The 27,620-nt window shown below is 43.7% G+C and overlaps 1 protein-coding gene and 1 pseudogene across 3 annotated transcripts in view; one reads left to right on the top strand and one right to left on the bottom strand.

The window, feature by feature from the left end:
* The window catches only part of NUSAP1 (nucleolar and spindle associated protein 1), a 35,539-nt gene that overhangs the window by 411 nt on the left and 7,508 nt on the right, over positions 1-27,620 (top strand). The window contains exons 2-7 of one of the 3 annotated variants that reach the window (XM_027572695.1): positions 6,108-6,176; positions 10,446-10,589; positions 11,309-11,423; positions 16,020-16,121; positions 21,617-21,726; positions 26,077-26,264. In XM_027572695.1, coding sequence (XP_027428496.1) covers positions 6,108-6,176; positions 10,446-10,589; positions 11,309-11,423; positions 16,020-16,121; positions 21,617-21,726; positions 26,077-26,264 — 728 coding nt within the window. Of the gene's footprint in view, positions 1-6,107; positions 6,177-10,225; positions 10,266-10,445; positions 10,590-11,263; positions 11,424-16,019; positions 16,122-21,616; positions 21,727-26,076; positions 26,265-27,620 lie in introns of those variants that run through there. The other 2 variants (XM_027572694.1, XM_027572696.1) reach the window with 2 other exon arrangements.
* Positions 19,712-20,885, bottom strand: LOC113910453 (annotated as a pseudogene).

Consider the following 27,620-nt stretch of genomic DNA (forward strand, 5'->3'; position numbering starts at 1 on the left):
AACGGAAAGGGGGCCATAGCGTTCACCTTATTTTGGGGCTGATTTTGGGGGGGCTCACATAGGCCTTGACTTCAGAAGGGTTTGTTCGGCTTGATGTCATTGGAAGTACTCTGGAATTAATTTAGGAAATGCAGGGCCAGAAAACTCAGGGATGCCGTGTCTAATTCAGGTTGTTAGCCAGTCGCGGAAATAATTGCCTTGGCTTCTGGAAAATTCGAAACTAACAATTCTGTGAATTGTAAATGTGCCCCAAATCTCTTAATACTTTATTGGAGGACCTGGAAAAAAAGGATGACTTTTAGAGGACAACCCCATGGACAAATTTTTATAATTCAGTCCTGACCTAGAATGATTGTTCATTTATAATTACCATTGTGGTAGTGTTCTCTTTCAAAACCTGTAAGGTCTTTGACTACGAGGCTGCAAAACGATAAGGGGAAAAGGTGGGGATTCAGTTTGGGACTGGGGTTTATATATTCTTTAGTGGACTTTTCCCACAAAATACTTACTGGTACTCTGTAGGGTGTGGTATTTACACAGTGAATGCCTAAATCAGGCATTACAAGTGTTTTTAAGGGAGTTAAAATTATCAGTACCCAGGTACCTGTTAGGGCTTAATAGTAAAGGAGTGTATTTGGAGATACTTCTGAGCTACTACTTCATAAACAAAGCTTTAATTCCTTAGCTGAAATCCATCGCTTAAGCTTTTTGCAGTCTGGTTGGAATCTTATCCAAGACAGCATAGCATCCGGCCTGTGCTGGTCCCTGTACACCTGGCACCTTAGTCCATCTTTCTGCCTTTGCTAATTTTGACCCTTTGGCCTCAGATTCCCTTCTCTCTCCCTCTTCTTTATTTGCATTAATAATTCCCACCTGCTCTTCAGAGTCCAACAGAAGTATCACTGACTTGGCTCTTCATTTCCTCCTCTTTGGTCCCTTGGCCACGGGTCTGCCACCCCAGTAATCCCAGGAGCCCTATGTGCTTTTTAAAGCAGTTTAATTTCAGGTACTCTCTTTGAGCACTTGCAGGCTTTCACCTTGCACTCTGGTTATTTGTGTATTACATTATCCTTTCCACTACAAGTTAAGTTCCTTGAACAAGAATCTCATCCATGCTCCTTGGAAGGTCTTTATAACACTAAGTGCAGTACATTTTATTGGGAGATGATGAATTATTTTCAGTCACTTGTTGGCAGTGCTTAGAATAATGCTCCAGACGGTGGCAGGACAGTTACAGTGGAGGCTTCCTGATTTCAATGCTCTGGATAACATTAACACCCTACAATCATTTGGGTCTCTGAAGAGCTACTGCAACGGAGATCTTTTCCTAAAAGCCCCACCTGTTGTTCTCTTGAGTGACCTGATCTGGGTTAGCCAATTTACCCCCCGCTTTCATAGAGTCGAATAGTGCAGTATTTCTGGGCACTACACACCCCTTACCTATCTGGCACAGTCTCCGGCACACGGTAGGTGTCAGTACTTATTTAGAGGTACTATTTTCCAGACAAAGGTGACCGCGTAAGGCTTTATTATAAGCAACTACAGAAAGACAGTTTTGAGACAATTAAAGGAAATTAAACTTGAACTAGTTATTAAATTAAGGTATTGTTAATTTTGTTGGGTATAAGAATGGGGTTGCTGTTATTCCCCCACCCCCCACCTTTTTTCTGTACCCAACCAACTGGCCCTGCCTGGAGAAAATCACCTAACCTTGTTGACTGAACTTATATTTATGACCATAAATTGTAAAATGAGCATTTGATCCCCGGATGCTTCCTTAGTAGTCATTAACTTTCCCATTTTTGAGGACACTTATTTCCTATGTTGCCTCAAATTGGCTCCCTTCCCTCACTTGATGACTTTTGCTCATAGGTCATTGGAAAAATAGATGGAGTCGGCAGAGCATTACCTCATCTTTCCACCATCGAACCCTCAGGCTATCACATCTGTCCCCTTACACTTTACCTTCTCCTAAGGGCAGCCTTGCGGGTGGTGCCAGTGGATCCTTGTTCCCGCCTCCAGGGCCACACGCCTGCAATTAGCTCCACTCCTCCAGCAGTTGCTCCCACTCAGCAGGCTCATTTCCATGACGGATGCAATCAAGTCTTCCTGTTCCGCATCTTAAAAAAACACAACAACAACAACAAAAACCTCTCCTGACCACTTGTCCTTCATCTTCTGCTCAATTTCTCTGTTCTTTCTCCCTGAAATTGAGCTTACCAAGGCCACCAGGCTCTGCATCTTCCAGAGCTTGTAGTACATCTCTATCCAACCCTGCTATTCGGCAGGATTGAATCCTCCTTTTTGCTCAGACCACTTTCACCACTTTTCACTCCTGAAATCTGACCTCTGTTTACCATCACCAGTGTTGCAGACCTGGGCCACAGCCTGTCTGCTGCTCTCCCGCCTTCACTCTGGCCTCGCAGTAGTTATTCTCCTGTAATCAAGGCAATATTTGAAACTTAGAAGGCACCACTTTTTCCGCTCAGTGCCCTCCATTGACTTGCCTCACACCTAAAATAAAATCCAGACTCCTGCAAATGTAATGTGAGGAACTTGGTTTGATCCTGATTTGGAGGGAAATTTTTTAAAAAAAGAAAACAGCTAAAAATCGAGGCAATTGAGGAAATTTGATTGTGGGCTACATATCAAAGGATATTAGGAAATTAATATTTTTCCTAGGTATGATAATGCATTAGAGGTTATGTAGAATAGCTCCTTATTTTTAGAAGATGTGGCTGATGTATTTAGTGGGAAAGTATTGTGTTGGCTAGAACTTACCTTCGAATAGGTTGGCGAGAAACATGTAACTATAGAGCAAATATGAGACTATTAATGACTGCTGAATCTAGGTAGGGAGGATAAGAGTGTTTATTAATACTATTTCAACTTTTCTATGGACATGACTTTTTTTTATTTGGGGTGCCTGGGTGGCTCAGTTGGTTTAAGCGTCTGCCTTCAGCTCAGGTCATGATCCCAGGGTCCTGGGATCGAGCCCCGAGTCAGACTCCCTGCTCAGTGGGGAGTCTGCTTCTCCCTCTCTGCTGTTGCTCAGGTGCTCTTGTGCTCTCTCTTATCTCTCACTCTCTGAAATAAATAAAATCTTAAAAAAAAATTTTTTTTAATTTATTCATTTGAGACAGAGAGAGCATGAACAGGGGAGAGGGACAGAGCGGGAGAGAGAATCAGGCTCCCTGATGAGCAGAGAGCCCGATGCAGGGTTCAATCCCAGGACTCTGGGATCATGACCTGAGCCACCCACATGCCCCTGGACTTGACATTTTTTTTTTTTAAAGATTTTATTTATTTGACAGAGAGAGACACCGTGAGAGAGGGAACACAAGCTGGGGGAGTGGGAGAGGGAGAAGCAGGCTTCCTGCGGAGCAGGGAGCCCGATGCGGGGCTCGATCCCAGGACCCTGGGATCATAACCTGAGCTGAAGGCAGACACTTAACGACTGAGCCACCCAGGCGCCCCTGGACTTGACATTTTATTAATAAAAAGTTATAAGCAAGGACGCCGGGTGGCCCGATCAGTTAAGCATGCACCTCTTGGTTTCGGCTCAGGTCATGGTCTCAGGATCAGGAGATCGAGCCCTGCATCAGGCTCCAAGCTCAGCAAAGATTCTGCCTAAGTTTCCCTCTCCCTCCCCCTCCCCCTCCCCCCTGCCACCACCACCACCCCCGCCTCACCCCCATCCCAGGCGCTCTCCCTCTTTCTCTAAGATACATAAATCTTTAAAAAATTAAAAAGGTACAAGGAAGAAATCCACACCTTGCCATGGCCTATACCCCTCTACTTGACCCGGCCTCTGGCTCCATCTCTGATCTCCCGGCCCCCGGTCACCCCAGTGTTCACATGCTCCCCGGCACTGGCGTCTTTCTGTCCTTACAATTCGCCAGCCCACTTCAAGCCTTGGTGCACCCTCTACTTGGGATGCTCTTCCTCACATCTTCACCTGCTGCCTCTTCTTTTTCACATCTCGGCTTAAAAGTCACCACCTCTGAGAGGCCTTTCCTGACCCTCCCAACTCAGGTAGCACCCTACCCCAGTCCCCAATTTAATTTTCTGATAACCTCTGATCATTTATTTTGAGCTTCATTAATAGACTACTTGCCCAGTAGGCCTCCACTGGAGGTTCCTAGAGAGTGGAGACCTTGTCCCTCTGGTTCAGCACTGTCTGTCCAGCACCTGGAACAGTGTGCAGCATGGCACATGCTTGCCAAGGGGATGAGGGAATACGTCTGCTACTAACACGTGCACTCCCGCTCAGCGCTCTTGAGCATTGCCTGTAGCATTCAGCCTGCTTGATGCCCTGCCTTGTCTCTGCCACAGGCACCTTGTTTCATCATTGTCACATGTTTGATGAGGTTTTTGTGGTATTTTAAGTCTAGAAACCTGTACAGTATAGAGCCTACAATTAACATTACTGTATGGTATACTTACAAATGTGCTAAGGTCTTATGTGAAGTGTTCTTAAACCCCCCCCCCAAAAAAAAGACAAAACCCAAAAGGGGTGGTAGGAAACTATTGGTGACAGATAAGTTTATGACAGTGATAAAGGTTTCACGGGTATATATTTATCACCAAACACATGACATTGTGTATATTAGCTATCTATAGCTTTTTGTATGTCGACCATACCTCAATGAAGTGGTTGGGGGAAAAAATGATCAAAGAACCAAGAATGCCTGAATTCTGCCCTGCCAATCACCCCCTTCACAGAAAAGACCCCAAGAGAGATTCAAGGAACAACAGTGGTAGAAAATACGCACCACTTTATTACTAGCTGGTACGGTGCCTGAGAACTTGATTTAGGGCATATGGTAAACCAGCTGGGGGATGTGCTTCACACCCTAAGCACAGCCTCTCCTGTCCCCTAAAGCCCAAACCAAATCTGGATCTCTGCCATTCTGTCCTGGACACACGCCCAATGATAAATGGTATGAGATGTGGTGGCTGGGCCCATAGTGAGAAGGAAACCTCTGGTTCTCCGCTGCCTGGCTGAATGGAAGAAGAGGAAAAGACAACCCAGCCAATACGCTTGACCTTTTACAAGCACAAGAAAATATAACCAATCAGATTAGTATTTCTCATGCAGGAAGGGAAGGTTTCTCGGGGTGAGAAGAGAAACTAAGAGTCCTTTTCCCCCAGGGACCTGTAACCATCCTCCCCCCGAAGCCTGCCTGTGTTTGGCATTCCTGATCTGAGAGACCCGCACCATGTTCCATCAGCTGCCCAAGCCAGAAACCTGGGTGTAATACAGTTTCACTATTCCTCAACCCCTGTGTTCATACTGATTGTCCTTCCTAAAAAGATTTTGAATCTGTCCCTATTGCCTTAGTCCTGCTCTAGCTCAGGCCACGGGACCTTCCCGGTTTCCTCTACCAGCCTCCCAGCCGCTTTGCTGGCTTCCATCTTTCTGCCATCCAGTGCATCCTGCACATTGTCCTGCGAGAGTGATCATTCTGAGCAATGGAGAATTGGTCACTTACTGCACTGCTACAGACTCTTCAGACACTGCCCTTTGCTCTGAGGGTGAAGTTCCTACTCTTAACAGCCTTACAAAGCCTGGTGGGATCGGCCCCTGCCCACTTTCCCAGTGCCTTCTCTCCCCTTCCCTGAACAGCTCCATGCTCCAGCCACACTGAACTTGAGTTCCCCAAACTCCATTCTTGCCTTTCCATGCATTTTCTTTACCCCTTCCCTGACAGCCACCGCTGTCATGTTCATCTTTCAGACCTCAGCAGCTACAGACATCATGTCTTTGTCTTAGAACTGGTGTGGCCAGTTACCTGCTCAAGTCTATCCCGGCAGTCCAGACCTTGGCCGAGCCCACCTGTGTTCTGCACAACAGCTTGGGCGTCCTCATGCTGGTGCTTAGCCCAGTGTGTCTGTCGTCATTGCCTCTTTCCCTGTCTGACGTCCCCGTTGTGTGAAATCGGGGGTGGCAATTCTGTCTTGGTAATCCGGAGCCTGCCCAGAGGACATTTGAGGAGTACAAGAACAGGAGAATAATTATCCTTAAAAAAGGGAAAGTTACTAACCTTTCTTTTTTGCTTACTTGATTTTTGGCCCTACTGATAAACTCTTTAACTCTCCTGCAGGCAGACAAGTTGTTAAAAGCCTTGAAAGCCCACCTTAAACACGAGGTAAAAAAAGAAGATGATAATCGCGTAAGTAATATTTTTTAACACCTGTTAAGTACTAAAACAATTATATTTAATGAGTGGTAAACACAGCTAGTGATGACTTAAGACATGCTATTTATCCCCAAAGGGATCATTATTGGTAAAAATAAATCCTTTGATATTTGTTATAAAGAAATTACCTAGTAGTGAGTAACCTGTTGAATAAGATATTCTCATAAAAATGCAAAGGTTAATTAATTACTAGTTGCCAGAACTTACAAGAGCTAGCTTGGTATCAGCAAGGAAGGAACAGGATTCGAAGCCCCCAAAATCCAGGTTAAGTAGCATTCTGTCATTTCTTTTTATGTGATCTTGCAAAACTCAAATGCCTTAATTCTCAGTTTCCTATTCTTTAAATGGAAATAACATCTGCTCTGCTGAATTGAATGTTAGGGGGCCTGTGAGAGTGGCTTGTGGTGAACTGGAAACCAGAGTGATGGGGGAGGGGGCCTTAGACTGAAGGTTTTCACAGGACCTGACATAGTCCGTGGATGCTGCATTAGGGCCAGGATTCTAAACTCGAAATAGAGGAAAATCCAGAAAGGCCTTAAGGCCCTGGACTTTGAAGAGCATCCATCATCTATCTGGAAATGAAGGTAAGTATAAACATGAATTCAAAATCCAGCCCCACCCCCGTCTTTATCATCTCTGTAACTTTATTCCAAGTTATAAACATTTAAAACTGTTTAGTTAATATTCAAAATTCTTTTGGGGTCCCTGGGTGGCTCAGTCAGTTAAGCATTAAACTCTTGATCTCATTTTAGGTCTTGATCTCAGGATCGTGTTTTCAAGCCCTGCGTTGGGCTTCATGCTGAGTGTGGAGCCTACTTAAAAAATAAACATAAATAAAAATAAAAAATGTGGGCAAAATTCTTTTGATTCCAGGTTTGATTAACTTAAAAAAGGATTAATTTTGAATTCTAGCTTTAAGATTTTACATCAACTAAGTCTCCGTCTCTCTATATAATTCTTTTAATGATTAAGGATACATGATTGTGCCATTTGAAATCAAGATTTTAGTTTGGATGGTAGTTAATAGAGTAAAATCATCTACCATATTTCAAATTCAACATCTCAGGGGCCATTCCATTTTGAAAAAATTTTGCCAGAGCATGATGATAGTCCAAATCCAGTCAGATAAAGAATTCCTGGGGTACCTGGGTGGCTCAGTCGTTAAGCGTCTGCCTTCGGCTCAGGTCATGGTCCCAGGGTCCTGGGATTGAGCCCCGCATCAGGCTCCCTGCTCCACGGGAGGCCTGCTTCTCCCTCTCCCTCTCCCCCTGCTTGTGTTCCCTCTCTCATTGTGTCTCTCTCTGTCAAATAAATAAAATCTTTAAAAAAAAAAAATAAAGAATTCCTAAGTGTTGAATCTATAGTGAGCTTAGGGCGCCTGGGTGGCTCAGCTGGTTAAGCGTCTGCCTTCGGCTCAGATAATGATCCCAGGGTCCCAGGATCGAGCCCCGCATCGGGCTCCCCACTCAGTGGGGAGTCTGCTTCTCCCTCTCCCTCTGCTGCTCCCCCACCATTGGCTTGTGCTGTCTCACTCGTGCTCTCTCTCTCAAATCTTGTTTTTTTTTAAGATTTTATTTATTTATTTGACAGAGACAAAGCGAGAGAGGGAACACAAGCAGGGGGAGTGGGAGAGGAGGAGGGAGAAGCAGGCTTCCCACGGAGCAGGGAGCCTTATGCGGGGCTCGATCCCAGGACCCTGGGACCATGACCTGAGCCGAAGGCAGACGCTTAATGACTGAGCCGCCCAGGCGCCCTAAATAAGTACTTTAAAGGTGTCTGCAGTCCAACGATACATGTAACATGAGGGTGTCACTTGTGTAGGGGAAGCAGTTTGTTTTTCTTCCCCATGACTCTCCAGGGAGTTGGGAAATGTGCTCCAGATAGCCTCTTTCTACGCTCATGTATCCCTACCTTTGAATTTACCTGTTTTCACCTGTCATTTGCTGACCTTCTTTGGGGTGAATTCACAGGTGCATCTGGATGTCCTTTACCACGCTTGTCTCCTTGTTCCTTAGCTCCTGTAGCTTTGCTTGCCACTCTTCGTCCTGGACCTTACATCATTTGCAAGCGTTTCAGTTTTGTTATATTTTACCTCTGTCTAAAACCTGCCGTTCTCTGAGCTCCTTATTCTCGGACTTCCCACACATTTATATTGTGGTTCCCGTTGCAGGATATATGGGCGAATCATCTGAGGAGCCTTTTACAAATGGTGGTATATAGGCCTCACTAAATCAGCTCTCAGAGGGTTGGGTCCAGGCAGCGTCGTGAGAGGGAGTGAAAAATCAGGATACAAAGCACTCTAGCCACCACTCCCACGTGCAGAGCGCCAGGTGTCGGGGCCGTGTAAAATACTGGGGGGCTTCTCTGTAAGGGAATTGGATGGCATCAGGCTAAGGCCTCTGTCTTCTGGCATTTCAAGGATTCCCTTGCGTAACAGCCTCCTCCCCACCGAAGGACCCTAGTAGACAAGACCCTGCCACACATCCAAGCCCCTGAGGAGGTCTTTCTTGTTTTTTTGAAATAGGATAGATAGCCTACAGTCACCAGACATTTGAGGGGAAGCCTGCAGTGTGAGAGAGCTGAAGATAAAAAGATGACCCTGAAGGACACCCAGATGGCCCAGAAAACAAAAGCTTGAAGGGGGCAAGAAGAAAAGCCTTACAAAAAACTTAATGACTTATCAACTAGAATTCAGCTACACAGACACGGCACAGATGATTCAATGAAGGTTATGTAACAAGCTATAAATGTTAACCTAGAGAATAGATGACAGACTTTGCGAGAAAAGGACGACAGGAGGTGAAAAGAGGTGTAAGGAATCTGAACCTGGATTTCACAGGAGGTTTTGTGTAGGTGTGGGACAAGATGTAAAGGTTCCAGAACCCTTAGAGCAGCAAAGGTAACTAATAGAATGAAGGGGTACAGTGCTCTTAGGAAGAAGATGGGAGAGGGGAGCGGGACCAGTGAGCTAAACTGCGGCCCGTGCTAGGCTCTGGAAACAGCTGCCGCAGGTACAAATGCGTGGCCCACCGGCAGCCCGCGCGTGATGCAGAAGGACCCGCCTGGAGCGAGGCCCCAGAAATGGGAGGGCCGGCTCTCCGTTAGAATCTCTTCAGTACTTCCTAATTATTTCAGCCACCGGTGTGTAATATTAGTTTATTTCCTGATTAGAATTTATGTAGAAAAACAAAAACACCAAAAGCAAATCGAGCGTCTCCTATGTGAAGACAGGCCTTCCTCATACTCATGATCATTTCTCACTTGTTTTTTCCTAGTGCTTCGATAGCTTCATTTTTACGTTCAAATCTTTGACCCATCCAGATTGTGTTTTGGTGTGAAAGAAAATCGGGCTGCTTTTCCCTCCCCCCACCAAAAAGATAAAAAAAGCATGGCTAGTTTTTTCTGCATCCTGTGTTGAATCATGAATCCCGTTTTCCCCCATTAGTATGAAGTGCGACTATTACGGAACAGTGAGTTCTACGTTCGCAGACTCTGTTAGGGATGTTCTGCCACTGGTACCACACTGTTCTGATACCGGGGCTCTCTTAGTTTATGGTGGCACACGTGTCACTCTTACCCTACTCCCTTGTTTTGGCCTTGGGCAAGTTACTTTAGATTCTCTAAGCCTCAGTTCCCCCTCCGAACTGGGGATAATGTTAATACCTCTCGCATAGGCTTTGAGGAATAAATGAGATAACCCATGTGAATACTTAGCCCAATAAATTTTTGATATTAACTATAGTTATTAGAGCATACTGCCTAGTACTATGCTTTGTGTATATTCAAAAAATTAATGCTAATTTGCTTATTTACTCACATTAAGAAAACTTGGAACGCTTTTCTAGCCTAGTTTTTAAGCTGGGGTAGTTAAATGTGATTCTTTTGTGTTTTTTTAAGATTTTATTTATTTATTTGTCAAAGAGAGAGAGCACAAGCAAGGAGAGTGGGAGAGGGAGAAGCAGGCTTCCCACGGAGCAGAGAGCCCGATGCGGGGCTCGATCCCAGGACCCTGGAATCATGACCCGAGCCAAAGGCAGTCGCTTAACCGACTGAGTCACCCAGGTGCCCCTGATTGTTTCTTTTCAAATGCTCTAAAATTCTTGTCCTGGCCTATACCTTTAGTATAAGAGAGTTTTAAAATTACCTTTTGTAAAATGTTTTTTATTCAGTTTAAATTCTGATTCTTCCTGAACATCATAACTCTAAAAATAGGACATGGCAGATGAATGCCTTTCTTTTCAGGACGGAAGTCAAACTTCTGCATCATCTTGTGACGAGGCTGAGATGCAGAGTGGCAGCCAGGAACAAGCTGAGAGGGAGCCGGTTGACCATGGCACCAAAACCAGGAGAAGGTGCAGGACGGTCCACAGGAAACCTGACTCCCAGGTGAATGGATGTGTGCAAATTTTGACCACCACCTGTGCCAAAATGGGTATATTCTTAGGAAACTTTCTCTTTGAATTTCCTCATGACATCCAGTGGTTGTAAACTCTGTGTGCTGTCAGCTCCATGAAAGCACAGACCCGAGTCTAGACTGGTCATCATACAGAGTGAGAAGCACTCACTGAGGATTGAGCACAAATTAAATATTGAGTAAATATGAAAGAATTAAGTGCTCATTTAAGTGAGGGCTAGTAAGAAGGGAAGAGAAACCAACATTAGTAAGTTTTTTTTTGTCCTCTTCAACTAGCTTCAGACCTAGTTGATCACTCTTCAGTTGGTCATTCAGCATAATGGTCAGATGATTAGCCAGGGGCTTCCCTCAATTACTTTGAGAGGACTCTGATTTTATTCTTTTTTATCATCTCATTCAAATGTAACTTTACAAGACACAGTCCTAATTTTTATTTTCTAACTCCATATAGTCCCTAGGAGAGCTAATCTTGCCTTTTAAGCTTTTCAGTGGCCCCCTAGTATGTCCTGTTCCCAACTCTGCCCCCCAGAAATCTAATTCTCCTAGTTTTCTTCCTTTAGCCCCTTTTCAGTGTGGGTGTCTGTCTTTGGAAGGCAGTGGTGACTTTTTATCATTTAAATCCTTTATTCCCTTTTAACATTTGTAGCAGGATGATTCAGAGATAAAAATAAGTGATCACGCTGAATTGCAGAATCAAGAGAAGCAGGAAAACCAGGATCTCAGAACAGTTGCAGAAGTTCCTTCACCACCAGATGAGAGCCAAGGAGAGGAGAATGCCGTTTCCTCAGTAAAAAGAAGAATAAATGGTATGCCAAAATAACAAAACGAAACCCTGAAATTCCTAGGGGTACCCCTGTGCGTTCATTTCCTAGGACTGCCATAACAAAGAACCACAAACTAGACGCATTGTCCTCAGGTCCTATCAGGGTTACTAAAGGTTAAGGCTTCCACCTACCTTTCTGAGGAACACAGTTCAACCCAGACACCATGCTGTAGAACTAAGTGTTCTACAATTACAGCAGAAGTTAAAACCAAATACACTAGCCCAACAAGTCCTCTCCAGTACTGTTGTGGAAAAACCAGCGGAAGAGTGGTAGCTGGGAAGTTGATCTCCACGTGGACAAAACGTGCTTCTGGCCTGCTCCGGACACCTGTGCAGAGCTGTGTACCTGCTCCTTCACGACCGCGGAAAGGGGGCCGCAAAGTCTCCCTTCCCCGGGGGTGTTCTTAGTCTCTAACCTTCTAAAATCCTCTTCCCTAAACTGTGTCAACTAAAAGTTTGTTTCAGTGAGACCAGAAAACTTCAGTTCCCCCAGACCTAGCAGGACTGGGTGCTTTATGATCTCATTCCCCGGGAAGCCCGCCAACCGCTGCGGTGTCTCGTGTTCGCGTCCCCGCCACAGCCCTGTCTGCGCCCCGGAGGCGGCGCCTGATGGGTGGAGAAAGAAGGGGACCCACTCCCGTGGCCTCCCCGCAGTTATGCGCAGAACTTCTAATGCTGAGCCTTCCCGCGTGCCCCAGAATTTGGAATGTCTTACCAAATGTAGAAAGTTGCTGGAGGTACAGTTTCTGATTCTGACTGAGCCTGCGAGCCTGCAATTTTTGATCAACACCCTGGGGGATTAAGATGCATATGCCTCATAAACCCACTTTAAAATCATGATTTAGAGCAAGATAGAAATGTGACGAAGAGTCAGAAGTGGAGGTGGGATTACCAGTGTCTGCTATTGCAGCCATCATTTTGTCAGGGAGACTTAGCTGCAGGACCCGGTTTCAAGGGCGTGGAGAAACAAGGGGGGTGCATTAAGTTCCCCTAATGAAACACAAGCTGTTGGAAGAACAAAAATAGGATCACGTAGTTTCTGGTAAGAGGTTGTTTTTTTTTGTTTCTTTTAACTTTTTATTTTGACATAATTTCAGACTTAAAGTTGCAAGAACAGTACCAAGTGTTGCTCTGTTCTTGATTACCGAAATGTTAACATTTTGCCACATTTACCTTGGTCCTTCTCTGTTTATATTTATATACACATATGCATCCGTATAAGTGTTGTCTACATTTTGTTCCCGGAGAGTAATTTGCAGAAATGTGCTCCTTGCCCCCTAAATACTTCAGCGTGTGTTTCTTAAAACACAGGTTTTAGGGGCACCTGCCTGGCTGACTGAGTTGGTAGAGCATGCGACTCTTTTTTTTTTAAGATTTTATTTATTTCACAGAGCACAAAGCAGAGGGAGAGAGAGGAAGAAGCAGGCTCCCCGCCGAGCAAGGAGCCAGATGTGGGACTCGATGCCAGGACCCTGGGATCATGACCCAGGCCTAAGGCAGCCACTCAACGGACTGAGCCACCCAGGTGTCCCAAGCACACGACTCTTGATCTCGGGGTCGTGAGTTCAAGCCCCATTTTGGGCCTAGAGCTTAAAATAAAACAAAAAAACACAGGACTTTCTCTCACAAATGTATGGAGTACAAAAAGCTCATTGGTAAGGATTCATAGTCCACATTGCAACTAACCTTTAAGAAACTACCATTTGTCGGGACACCTGGGTGGTTTAGTTGGTTAAGCATCTCCCTTCAGCTCAGGTCAGGATTCTGGGGTCCTGGGATCAAGTCCTGCATCGGGCTCCCTGCTCGGCGGGAGGCCTGCTTCTCCCTCTCCCACTCCCCTGCTTGTGTTCCCTCTCTGGCTGTCTCTCTCTCTGTCAAATAAAATCTTTAAAAAAAAGAAAGAAAAGAAATGAAACTACCATTTGTCAAGTGGTACTTAGCATAGTATCAGAAAAGAATATCCACAGTTCTCTGAAAAGGCTTAATATTACAATACTCTCCCCTTTCAACCACCTGTTTGTGGCAAGATTTGTTTTCATATATACTTAAAACAATATATCATAATATACTGTATGCAAAAGCAGCTAAGAGAATCCAGCTGTCTTTAAGTCAGACATTAAGTAATCGGTGAAAATATGCCAACTTCTCACTATTTTTGTTTTAGAAATTTTAGCCATTTTTCATAAATGTTTTTGTTAAACAAGTACATTGTTTTTTAGTGTATCAAACATTTTTTAATGTTTTAATTGTAATACCTACTGGCACATACTGATAGAATGTAAACAAAAATGGGGGGTCCTCCACAATTTCTAAGAGTATAACATTCTGAGACCAGAAGTGTGAGAATTGCTTGTCTGTTCTATAGATGACCTTATTTAAGTTTCATGAGTTACTCCTTATTTTTTTGTTGTTAAAGAAAACTTTTTTTTTAATTTTATTTATTTGTCAGCGAGAGAGAGCACAAGCAGAGGGAGAGGCAGGCTCCTTGCTGAGCAAGGAGCCCCATACAGGACTTGATCCCAGGACCCTGGGATCATGACCTGAGCCTAAGGCAGACACTTAACCGACTGAGCCACCCAGGCATCGCTTCATCCCTTCATGAGTTACTCTAGTCATGTCCATTAAAGCAAAGGAAAATCTTGGCTCTTGGATTTCGTTGTCATGTCTCTTTAGTCTACTTTAATATGGAACATTCTTCAGTCTTCCTTGAAGTCTCTGAGGATTTTTTTTAATGTTTACATTTTTTAATACAGGCCAATTTTGGGGGTCCTCAGCCTTGATTTGTCTAATATGTGCTGAAGGTTAGATTTAGATCCAGCACCTGTAGCAGGGATCCCACAGAGTAATCCTCAGTGCCCCCCAGAAGGCACAGATGGTGGCTTGTTAACAGGTGATCACCCTGCTAAGTTACTCCTTTGGGAAGTTGCTTTTTTTTTTCCCATTTGTAATAAGTATCTGGTGAGGTGTGACTCTGACTCCATCAATATCCTGTTTTGCATGGAACTTTACCTTTCTGGTTTTGGAGGCAAGTTCCAAGCAGAAACTCCTGCAGCCCCTCCTGCTCTACCCAGTAATTCTTTGATGTCTTATGGATGCATTGGGAAACCTTTAGTATGAGTGACATGATTATAAATAGTAATTCTTGAAAACCCACTTGGACTTTTTTTTTTTTTTTTAAGATTTTATTTATTTATTTGACAGAGATACCAAGAGCAGGAACATAAGCAGGGCGAGTGGGAGAGGGAGAAGGAGGCTTCCCACCAAGCAGGGAGCCCAATGTGGGGCTCGATCCCAGGACCTGGGATCATGACCTGAGCCGAAGGCAGACGCTTAACAACTGAGCCACCCAGGCGCCCCCCACTTGGATATTTTTAAGTAGATTTCCTCAAGTTGAAAAAGATAACAGAATGTTGTTGTAAGTGAGAGAAAATGGCTAGTACATACACCATGATTACAGCTAGATTTAAAGAATAAAAACCAGTATGGAAGCGGAGGGCCGGAGGAAATATGCCAAAATGCTCATGGTAAGGATGTTTCTTAGGTTGGTGGGATTGGGTAATTTTTTTTTAAAGATTTTATTTTTAAGTAATCTCTACGCCTAATTTGGGGATCGAACTTACAACCCTGAGATCAAGAGTCACATGCTCTACCAACTGAACCAGCCAGCCATCCCAGGATTGTGTGATTTGTATCATTCTAGTTACAATAACCTGTTCATAGCAAAAGTTTTGAAAAAGTGTTCTTAAATTTCTTTTATTATTTATTTATTTGAGAGCATGAGCCAGGGGCAGGGCATGGAGAGGGAGAAGTAGACTCCCCACTGAGTAGGGAGCCCAATCGCGGCTTGATCCCGGGACCCTGGGATCATGACCTGAGCTGAAGGCAGATGCTTAACCGACTGAGCTACCCAGGCACCCCTTAAATTTCTGATATATTTACATAACTTCTATACAGGAAGCATAAAATTTCTTCCTGCTTGAAGCATATGAGCTAAAATTGTAGTGATGCTATAACTCATTCTTTGTGCTCATTTTTCCCACCACCTTGCAGACCTCATCACATGAAAATACCCTCATGTTAACTTCTAGACCTTTGGGGCTCCTGGGTGGCTCAGTCGTTAGGCATCTGCCTTCGGCTCGGGTCACGATCCCAGGGCCCTGGGATCGAGCCCCGTGTTGGGCTCCCTGTTCCGCGGGAGGCCTGCCTCTCCCTCTCCCACTCCCCCTGCTTGTGTTCCCTCTCTCACTGTGTCTCTCTCTGTCAAGTAAATAAATCTTAAAAAAAAAAAAAAAAAACTTCTAGACCTTTTTTTTCTTTGAAGTTTCATTTATTTTAGTAATCTCGACACCAAATGTGGGACTCAAACTCACAACCCTGAATTCAGGAGTCGTACACTCTGAGCCAGCCAGGCACCCCCCCAACTACTAGACGTTTCTTTTTTTTTTTTTAATTTTTTATTGTTATGTTAATCACCATACATTACATCATTAGTTTTTGATGTAGTGTTCACTACTAGACGTTTGTTAATAGGAAGAACTTGTTTTGAAATCTTTGATTAGTTCTGTATCTCTCAATTCAGGTAATGAAGATTCAAAGGTACCTTCAGAAAGAAAGAAGCCTCTCTACACAGATGGGTTTTCCAAACCTAGAAAAAGCAAAAGAAATACAAGCACTACTCCAAGTAAGTTTTACACACACACAAACAAAGTAATAGTTGGCGCTTGCAGGCTAATGCCAAATAGGCAATGCACAAGGACAGCTAAAAGCTTGAATGCTGGAACTGGGCCTTGCATCCTCATTCTCATTTTCTAGCTCTGAGACCAGGGGCCTCTTATCCTCAATAAACCCACTTCCTTAGTTGACAGTGGGAGTGAGTCGACTATCTATTTCATCAGGCCGATACACACAGACCTGACATTGCCCCTCCAGTTCCAGATCACCGCCAAAAGCGATGACTGCAGTAAAGTGAATCACAGGAGTTTGTGTCGCCAGCATGGAAGAGTTATGTAACGTTTACGCTCTACTGTAGTCTATTAGGTGTGTCATGGTGTTATTCTCAAAAAACAATGCACATATCTGAATTAAAAAATAATATATTGCTAAAAAATGCTAACCATAATCTGAGCTTTCAACGAAGTGGTCCTATTTTTGCTGCCGGGGGGTCTTGCCTCGGTGTTGATGGCCTCTGAGGGATGGGCGATGGTGGTTGCTGAAGGTTGGGCTGGCTACAGCAGTTTCTTAAAATAAGACCACAGTGAAGTTTGCCCCAACCGTTGACTTCCTTTTACAAATGATTTCTCTGTAGCTTGTAGTGCTATTGATAGCATTTTACCCCCAGTAGAACTTCTTTTTTTTTTTTTTTTAAAGATTTTTATGTATTTATTTGTCAGAGAGAGAGAGAGAGCACAAGCAGGGGGAGCAGTAGAGGGAGAGGGAGAAGCAGGCTCCTCACTGAGCAAGGAGCCCAATGCGGGGCTCGATCCCAGGACCCTGGGATCATGACCTGAGCCATAGGCAGACGCTTAACAACTGAGCCACCCAGGCGTCCCCCCAGTCGAACTTCTTTCAAAACTGGAGTCCATCCTCTCAAACCTTGCTGCTGCTTTATCAACTAAGTTTATGGAATATTCTAAACCCTTTGTTGTCATTTCAACAGTCTTCACAGCATCTTCACCAGTAGATTCCATCTCAAAAAACCACTTTCTTTGCTCATCCGTAAGAAGCAACTCGTCATCCAGTACAGTTTTATCCTGAGATTGCAGCAAGTCAGTCACGTCTTCAGGCCCCACTTCTCATTCTAGTTCTCTTGCTATTCCCACCACATCTGCAGTCACTTCCTCCACTGAAGTCTTGCACCCCTCAAAGCCACCGTTGAGGGCTGGAATCAGCTTCTTCCTAACTTCTGTTCGTGCTGATATTTTGGTTTCTTGACATGAATCGTAAATGTTCTTAATGGCATCTGGAATGGTGTATCTTTTCCAGAAGGTTTACACTTTTGCCCAGGTCCATCAGAGGAATTACTATCCATGGCAGCTATAGCTCACAAAACGTATTTCTTAAATAGGACTTGAAAGTCTACATGACTCTTTGATTCATGGGCTGCAGAATGGATGCTGTGTTAGCATGAAAACAACATTAATCTTGTACATCTCCCACAGAGCCCTTGGGTGACCAGGTGCACTTTCAATGAGCAGTCATATTTAGAAAAGAATCTTTTTTTTTTCTGAGCAGTAGATTTCAACAGTGGGCTTAAAATATTCAGTAAATTATGTTGTAAACATGTGCTATCCAAGTTTTGTTGTTTGATTTGCAGAGCACAGGCAGAGTAAGTGTGGTATCATTCTTAGGATTTTCAGATGGTCAGTGAGCATTGGCTTCAACTTTAAGTCACCAGCTGCATTAGCCCCTAACAAGAATCAGCCTGTCCTTTGCAGCCAGGCATTGACTTCTCTGTAAGTATGAAAGTCCTAGATGGCATCTGGAAATAGAAGGCTGTCTCATCTACATTGAAAATCTATTGTTTAGTATAGTCGCCACCTTCATTAATGATCTAGCTCTTCTGGGTAACTTCCTGCAGCTTCTACATCAGCACTTGCTGCTTCACTTTGTACTTTTATGTCCTGGAATAAACTTGAACCTCATGAACCAACTTCTGCTAGCTTCCAACTTTTCTTCTGCAGCTTCCCGAACTTCTTCAGCCTTCATAGAATTGAACAGCATTAGAGCCTTGCTCTGCATTAGGCTTTGGCTTAAGGAAATGCTGTGGCTGGTTTAGTCTATCCAGACCACTCACACTTTCTCCGTATCAGCAGTAAGGCTGTTTTGCTTTCTTGCCATCCATGTGTTCACTGGAGTAGCACTTGTCCTCTCCTTCGTGAACTTTTCCTTTGTGTTTATAACTTAGCTAACTGTCCTAGTTTTCAGCCCATCTTGGCCTTTACCATGCCTTCTTCACCAAGCTTAATCATTTCTAGCTTTTGATTTAAAGTGAGAGACGTGCAACTCTTCATTTCACCTGAAGACTTAAGGGCCACTGTAGGAGCAGTCGAACACACAACACTTATTAACTTTGCCCTCTTATTTGGGCACTGCTTCTGGTGCCCCAAAATAATTTCAGTAGTAAAATCAAAGATCACTCATCATAGATCACCATAGCAAATATGTAACAATAAGGAAAAAGTTGGAAATAATTGCAGTAATTACCAAAATGTGATACAGAGACATGAAGTGAGCCAATGCAGTTAGAAAGATGGCTCTTGACAGGGTTCCAAGAAAGCTTCAATTTATAAAAAGAAACAAAAAAAACCAGTATCTCAAAGTGGAGTAAAACAAGGTATGCTTGAGACTATTTTTCTACTTCCTGATCACCTAACATAGTGACTAGGACATGGCACAGTAAATCTCTGAGAATGGATGTCTATAAAGTACTTGGTACAATGTCCACCTTGTAATTATTTTTCTTGAGTACTCTCTACCCCCAACACAGGGCTTGAACTCACGATCCTGAGATCAAGAGTCACATGCTCTACTGACTGAGCCAACCAGCCCCTAAATTTTCTTTTCAGTAATAAGTTTAAGGGATTCCATATCTAAACATGTAATTAATTGTCTCTATTGCCTGGTACATAGAATGTTGAGTGTTGTATATTTATAGTACTTAGAATGCTGCTCAGCATATATTAGAAATACATATACTTAATAGTTCATTAGAATTTTAATTTTTTTAAAACTTCAAATTCAATTATTTTTTTTTTTTAAGATTTTATTTGTTTGACAGAGACACAGCAAGAGAGGGAACACAAGCAGGGGAGTGGGAGAGGGAGAAGCAGGCTTCCTGCCAAGCAGGGAGCCCAATGCGGGGCTCAATCCCAGGACCCCAGGATCCTGACCTGAGCCGAAGGCAGACGCTTAACGACTGAGCCACCCAGGCGCCCCTCAATTTTTTTTTTTCTAAAAAACATTTATTCAGCATCATGATCAGACTGTTACATTTAGCAATCAACCACATGGGTACAAAAAAAAAAAATACATTAAAACCCTTTGTTGGAATGCTTTACACTTTCCACAGAACAGAAACTAAAATAACCTGTTATACAATTAGTCCTCAGTTTTTTGTCCATACACGAGCATTGTCTAAAACATGTCTTCTTTGCAGCAGGTAGGCCCTGCCACCACTGTGCTTGGCTAAGTTCACAAATCTGTTGTAACCTGTAGCTTCCCTGTGGCTTCTCTGGCTCTCCTCTCCTGCTGAGCTTTGTTTCCTGGCAGTGATTAGAACCTCCTGCCACTGTCATAGCTACTGCTGCTGCTGGAACCACCATAGCCACCTTGGTTTTCTGGTTTGGCAAAGTATTGGCCTCCACCACCATTGGGGGCCAGAGCTTCTGCCTCCAAAATTTCCTCCTTTCATGGGTCCAAAATTTGAGGATTGATTGTTGTAATTGCCAGAATCATCATAACTTCCGCCACCTCCAAAGTTGCTTCCATCATTACCAAATTTGTTATGGCCATCCCCGCTGCCACCATATCCACCACCACCTCGACCGCCACCAAAGCTACCTCGACCGCTGAAGTGTCCTCCGTGACCAAAGTTGTCATTCCCCCCAAAACCACCTCCACGACCACCACCAACATTTCCAGAACCACTTCGACCTCTTTGGCTGGATGAAGCACTAGCCATCTCTTGCTTAGATAGGGCTCTCCTTACTTCACAGTTGTGGCCATTCACAGTATGGTATTTTTGAATGACACTCTTGTCTACAGAGTCATGGTCATCAAATGCTACAAAAGCAAAACCTCTCTTTTTGCCACTGCCTCGGTCAGTCATGATCTCGATCACTTCAATTTTCCCATACTGTTCAAAATAATCCCTTAGATGATGTTCTTCAGTGTCTTCTTTAATGCCACCAACAAAAATCTTTTTCACAGTTAAGTGGGCACCAGGTCTTTGAGAATCTTCTCTTGAGACAGCCTTCTTTGGTTCCACAACTCTTCCATCCACCTTGTGTGGCCTTGCGTTCATGGCTGCATCCACCTCCTGCACAGTGGCATACTGTGACAAACCCAAAGCCTCTGGAGCACTTGGATCTGTCATCACCACACAGTCCGTAAGTGTTCCCCATTGCTCAAAATGGCTCCTCAGACTCTCATCGGTTGTTTCAAAGCTCAAACCTCGGGCGCCTAGGTGGCTCAGTTGGTTAAGCGACTGCCTTCGGCTCAGGTCATGATCCTGGAGTCCTGGGATCGAGTCCCGCATCGGGCTCCCTGCTCAGCGGGGAGTCTGCTTCTCCCTCTGACCTTCTTCCCTCTCGTGCTCTCTATCTCTCATTCTCTCTCTCTCAAATAAATAAATAAAAATCTTTAAAAAAAAAAAAACAAAGCTCAAACCTCCGATGAAGAGCTTCCACACCTATTCAGGCTCTTTGGGAGACTCTGACTTAGACATGATGGCGGTGGGAGGGGCGACTTTAATGATGCTCACTCGGCAGCGTCCACGGGCAGAAAGGACTCAATTATTTTTTTAAAGTAATCTCTACACCCAACATGGGCTTGAACCCACAAACCCAAGATCAAGAGTCACACACTCCTCTGACTGACCAGCTAGGCCCCCCAAGAATATTCTTAATCAGAATAGCACAGAGCAGGGATCAGCAAACTCCTGCCAACCCTGGCCTGTCTTAAAACCTTTAAGCTAAGAATGGTTTTTACAGTTTTAAAGGATTGTCTAAAAAAGGTCATACCATATGTGGCCACAAAGATGAGAAAAAATATTTACTGTCTGACCGTTAACAGGAAAGGTTTGCCAATCCTTGGTATAAAGCTTTCTAAGCATTATAAAATGTCAAATTTATGATTAAGTAAAGGCCATTTGACTAATTGGTGAGGGGAGAGGACAAATCTGTTATTCTTTTCTTATTCTGTGGACTAAACCACAGTTAGCAGTGAAATGGACAGAGGAGAGATGGTAAATGTTTGATAGTTGATAAGATGAATATACTTTGTCCCTGAGTTTCCAAAAACTGAAAGATATGACATTGAAGTTTTAGCAAAGATGATGTTTGATCCCTGAATGTCAGGGATGCAGAGAGGAGAATAAGTATTAACAGAAGGACAAAGGGAAGGTGAATAAATGGATTTGTCTTGCTATTAATTGTCATATTTTGGGGAACATTCCAGACTTTAAGAAGCTTCATGAGGCTCGCTTTAAGGAAATGGAGTCCATTGATCAATATATTGAGAGAAAAAAGAAACATTTTGAAGAACACAATTCATTTAATGAACTGAAGGTATGCTGATAAAATTATGTGTTTTGGGTTTTTTTGTTTGTTTGTTTGTTTTTTTAAAGATTTGTGTATTAGAGAGAGCAAGCACGAGCAGGAGGGGCAGAGGGAGAGGGAAAAAGAATCCCAAGCAGACTCTGAGCTGTGCGTGGAGTCCAAATCGGGGCCTGATCTCAAGACGCGGAGATCACAACTTAAGCCAAAACCAAGAGTCAGATGCTCAGCTGTGCCACCCAGGTGCCCCTAAAATTATGTTCTTACTGGGACTGAACTATTTGATTTTATGGTTTTGTTTTGTTTTTTAAGATTTTATTTATTTGAGGGGCGCCTGGGTGGCCCAGTCATTAAGCGTCTGCCTTCGGCTCAGGTCACGATCCCGGGGTCCTGGGATCGAGCCCCGCATCGGGCTCCCTGCTCGGCGGGAGGCCTGCTCCTCCCTCTCCCACTCCCCCTGCTTGTGTTCCCTCTCTTGCTGTGTCTCTCTCTGTCAAATAAATAAATAAAATCTTAAAAAAAAAATTTATTTATTTGAGAGAGAAAATGAGATGGCACTAGCAGGGGGAGCGGTAAAGGGGGAAGTAGGCTCCCTGCTGAGCAGGGAGCCTGATGCAGGGCTTGATCCTAGGACCCCGGGATCATGACCTGAGCCAAAGGCAGATGCTTAACCAACTAAGCCACCCTGGTGCCCCGAATTATTTGATTTTAATGTCAATACCTTAGCTAATACAGCCAGCTTTTTATTCTACCAGTGGAATGGATTTGTTTGATACATTTGATAAATGTATCTTTATTATCTGAAATTGCTTCCCCCACCATAAGAATTTTCAGAACCCTCAGAATAAAACTGGGAGTCCTCAGTATAAAGAACTAATTCCAAACTGCCAGTAAGTTGTTCTATTCTCAGCCTTCACACATTGTGCTTATTACTTTTGTTGAGGCTAGACTGATTTATGGGTGAAGCCATTTTCTTTCCCTCTCACCTAAAGGAAAAAGGAACGAGTTGCACTGGCCAACTTAGGGGCTTCCTGCTAACTGAGCTCCGGGGGGGCCCTTCAGTCCAGGTCCTGCCAGACTCAAGGTCCCTTCGAATAAGAAAAGGGGAGGAAATCAACCCCAAGGCTGAATTAGAGCAGTGAGTTGACAACATCCTGTTATTACCTTACTTGGTCTCTGGTGTTCAAGAGGTGCCACATAGAGGACGGGGGAATATTTATTTTAGAATTTCATAATACATGCCATGTGCTTATTTCTCAAAAAGCCTTGGAGGCAGTCTTTGGTATTATAACACAAAACAGTATAAGGTTGGTTTGAAAGGGGCAGAATATGAGCACTGTTGGCAGGGACGGCATCTGCTGTGTCAGTCGAGTTCTACATTTTCTGGTACAAATGCTGACCCAGAAACACACTAGGTGACAAGTTCTACATATTGTTTGTAAAAAACATACACCATAAGCTTCTTAGCAAGAAGCTGAATCTAGAGTGGTAACATTCACTTGAACTCTTGATAAAACAACTGACTGCTAACCTCATTTAAGACACCGTTTATCACCCAGCTGACAGCGACAAAGCCAAGCTGTGGCATTTGAAGGCTGCAGACTGGTCCGCCAGCGCGGGTGGAGAATCAGAGAAGACGTGCTCAGCACGCCCATAATCATGCTTGCTTAGATACGAGCAAGGGCTAGGCGTCACTGCACTGACAGCTGAATACCTGCACAAGAGGCCTGTGCTGATGATTTACCGGAAGTAGACCTCTAGTTTCTTTTTGTCTTTTTCTTTCTTTCTTTTTTTGCATGAAAATGAGCTAGGGGCAAATAAGCCTGCAAGCAGGGCCACTCATTTTCCTTACCATAAAACTGAGTCTACTTAAATACTTGATTGAAAGTCAAGTTTTCTAGACTACATAATATGGGTGAGTTAATTTTCTAGGCAAAAATTAGGGCAGAACAAGTGCCTCAACCATAAACTTGAGTGTAGCCCTGAAGGTGTGTTAAATAATGAGCAGCTTATCTTATTTTTCCCGATACCCCACCTGAATGAATTTAGTTCTAAAATCACCCCCCTCCCCACTAAGGAATAGATCTATCAGATGGGTTATTTGGTATGATCTATTTGGAAATTGAAAAATAAAAAATTACAGTGACTTCACCATAGCTAACAGGAAGTTTTTCTTGACAGTTGACATGTTTTGGGATTGGTCATTGGACAGTGTTAATAATAAATAAGCAGAGATCTTAGAATCATCTTGGCCACAACCTGTCTCTCCTTGACTTTCACTAGAGCAGGGAGACCAATTTGATTTAGTTGCCAAATGGTCCCCTACAAGCATCAGAAACACAGTGCCCCAATATGCCGGTTTATCTTGCCAACAGTGGGAATGATGAATTTTTTAAATCTTTATTAATATAATATGAAAAGATCCCAATTGAGTTGGCATTTCTTTGATCATTATATGTTTATATGTTGTTATTGGCTGGGGTTTTTTCTCAATTTTTGTTTTTGTTTTTTCTCAATTTTTACTCATCTTTTAGCCATTTATATTAATGCTATATATTCTATATTATAAATACTTTAGTTTATCTTTTAACTATATATTTTTTTTAATTTTATTTATTTATTTATTTGAGAGAGAGAGCACATGAGAGGGGGAAGGGTCAGAGGGAGAAGCAGACTCCCTGCTGAGCAGAGAGCCTGATGCGGGACTCAATCCTGAGACTCCAGGATCATGACCTGAGTCGAAAGTAGTCGCTTAACCAACTGAGCCACCCAGGCGCCCTATCTTTTAACTATATTAATGGTGTCTTTTATGAAAGATTTTTTCTTAATTTTATCCAACTTTTCCTTTTAAGGGTCTGCGTGGTTTTTTTGTGGGTTTTTTTTTTTTTTGTCACACCCTGCCTGTTTCAAGATCATAAAAATAAGCTCTTATATTTATTTGTACTGCTTTTATTATTTTCATCTATATTTAATCCTTAACCCACTTTTTGTATATGGTATGATTGAGCTCTTTGCTTTGTTAGGATTGAACAGATTTTTATTGCTAAAAGACAGGAATTGTTTACATACATTGCTAACAAAACGAGTTAGTACGGCTTAATATCCTACCTGAAAAAAAGTTAGATGGATAAGAGCTAGTAGACTCATTTCTGCATTGTAAGTAGTTCAGAACAAAGATGCAGAGTTGATGGTCCTGACACCAAGTGAACTGTGAGGAGACACAGCATGGAAAGTGGGAATCTTGGAGGAAAGATAGAAGGCAGCATAAAAAGTGTGATTAAATAGAACAGTGTGCTTAAATACATATAACCTGGGCTCCCACCTCATGGTATAGATGTGCATTTACTAACAATTTTAGTAAGTTTTAACTTTGTGTCACATTAGAATCTCTTCTGCTTGTATGTTGAGAAGTTGATATAATTCTCTGAGTGCTTGTATTTCCTATGATATAATCAGAATTTTTCTCTTTTGGCTTTACCTCATCCATTTCAGTAATCCCACCACTGTTGTACCTTAACAAAGCTGTGTTTCTTTTGCTTGCAAGAGCTTAAACCAGTGATAGGAAGACATTGTTATTCTTGGTGTGCTGACAATATCTAAAAAATGATAACCTAAGTGGACCATCCCCAGCCATTTCAAAGGGAGAGTTTCCCTCCCTCCCTCTTGTTGTTTTTGTTTTTAAAGAACTTTAAGAATCCATGGGGAGGGGGGTTGTAGGGGCAGGGGTGGAATTATTTGTAGATTCCATGTGCTAATTACATAATAGGTGGTTCTTTGAGTTTGTATTTAATAAATGGCTTATCACATTCTCAAAGATACTGTATGTCCAAGAGAAGCTATTGATCCTCCCTTTCTGGCTACAGGGGACTTTTAAGCCACATTCTTTTTTTTTTTTTTAAGATTTTATTTATTTATTGGACATAGAGAGACACAGCGAAAGAGGGAACGCAAGCAGGGGGAGCGGGAGAGGGAGAAGCAGGCTTCCCGCGGAGCAGGGAGCCCGATGCGGGGCTCAATCCCAGGACCCTGGGATCATGAGCTGAGCCAGAGGCAGACGCCTAACAACTGAGCCACCCAGGCGCCCCTTAAGCCACATTCTTTAGTCCGAAAATACCTGGGTTCATGGCAAGCTGGGAAAGGCTCTCTGTAACACAGGACTCCGCACAACCAGAAGTTACTCCTAGCTCGGTCACCATAGCGATACAGGGGCCAGGAACTGCCCTGCCCACCTGGCAGGTCAGAAGAGGATGAGGCACTGAGAAGAAAAGATAGCAGGCGGGACTAAAAGTGGGGACGAACGGGGCTGCTGTGGAGACGGCGCTAGGAAGCCCAGCTTGAACGTGGTGCGGTGTCTTTCTGCAGAAGCAGCTGGTCACCAAGGGAGCGGTGGTGACTCCGGTTCCTCTCCGGGGAAGGCTCCGCGCAGCTTGCACCCCCACCAGCCAGCGCCGCTTGCCAGGCCGGCCCCTGGGCGCTGCAGGCCAGAGCACCTTGTGTGGGAAGGGCTCCGCCAAGCGAGCCGTTCTCTCGGCTACAAAAATGAACGTCAGGTAAGAAGAGCTCCAACATGTAATCAAGTACAAGGTCTCAAAGCTCTACTGCTTCCTGTACATTTCAGGTGGGCGACATCAAATATGTTTTAATGTTGATGAAAAAGAAGGCAAAAGAGGATCAGAATGGAGAGAAAATAAGTGGATGGTTTTTATAAGCTGTAATCTTTTTTCTTTAAATTTGCGGGTTTTTTTTTTTAACATTTTAGTTCTTTTTTTTTTTTTTTAAGATTTTATTTATTTGACAGAGAGAGACACAGCGAGAGAGGGAACACAAGCAGGGGGAGTGGGAGAGGGAGAAGCAGGCTTCCCGCTGAGCAGGGAGCCCGATGTGGGACTCGATCCTAGGACCCTGGGATCATGACCTGAGCCGAAGGCAGACGCTTAACGACTGAGCCACCCAGGCGCCCTGCGTTGTTTTTTTATCAAACTTCTCTAAGCTCACATTTGGGTCGTAAGTAAAGATAGAAGGTACATATGGATATTCATTTTATTTAATTAATGTATGCCTATAAAGACATGTAAAGAAATTTTTCCATTGACTTAAATGTAAAGTTGAGCTAAATTCCTACAGAAAATATCTCAAGGCAGTGAACTTAACTGACTCGTCCTACAGTGTAACTTTTGTTAACGTATGGGAACTGCAGTGTCAGTTATCCCATGCCCCAGTGACCCCTATTTTCTTTGCTTGTACTTCTCCTAACACAGGGTAGCCCCCAATTATAACTATCCCCGAGATGAAGATCTTCAGTCCCCTTTTCTTTAATATAGAAAAAAAAATTATTTTTAAGATTTTATTTGAGCGAGGGAGAGGGAGAAGCAGACTCTCAGCTGAGCAGGGAGCCCAGCGCAGGGCTCGATCCCAGGACCCTGGGATCATGACCTCAGCCGAAGGCAGCCACTTAACTGACTGAGCCACCCAGGTGCCCCTTAAGATTTTATTTACTTTTTTTTTTAAAGACTTTATTTATTTGACAGAGGGAGACACAGCGAGAGAGGGAACACAAGCAAGGGGAGTGGGAGAGGGAGACACAGGCCGCCGGCGGAGCAGGGAGCCCGATGTGGGGCTCGATCCCAGGACCAACCCTGAGGTCATGACCTGAGCCGAAGGCAGATGCTTAATGACTGAGCCACCCAGGCACCACTAAGATTTTTTTAAGTAACCTCCACACCCAGTGTGGGCCTTGAACCCACAACCCTGAGGTCAAGAGTCGCATGTTTACCAACTGAGCCAGCCAGGTGCCCCTATTCTTTTTAAAGGGTGTTTGCAGCCTAATAGTGTTGGTGCCTGGTAACACTTCCCCAACCCATGTAATTATCTGATGTAGTTTTTAGAGCTTAAAAACGCCCTTAAAT

This window comes from Zalophus californianus, chromosome 6 (genome assembly GCF_009762305.2).
Source record: "Zalophus californianus isolate mZalCal1 chromosome 6, mZalCal1.pri.v2, whole genome shotgun sequence".
Lineage (NCBI taxonomy): Eukaryota > Metazoa > Chordata > Mammalia > Carnivora > Otariidae > Zalophus > Zalophus californianus.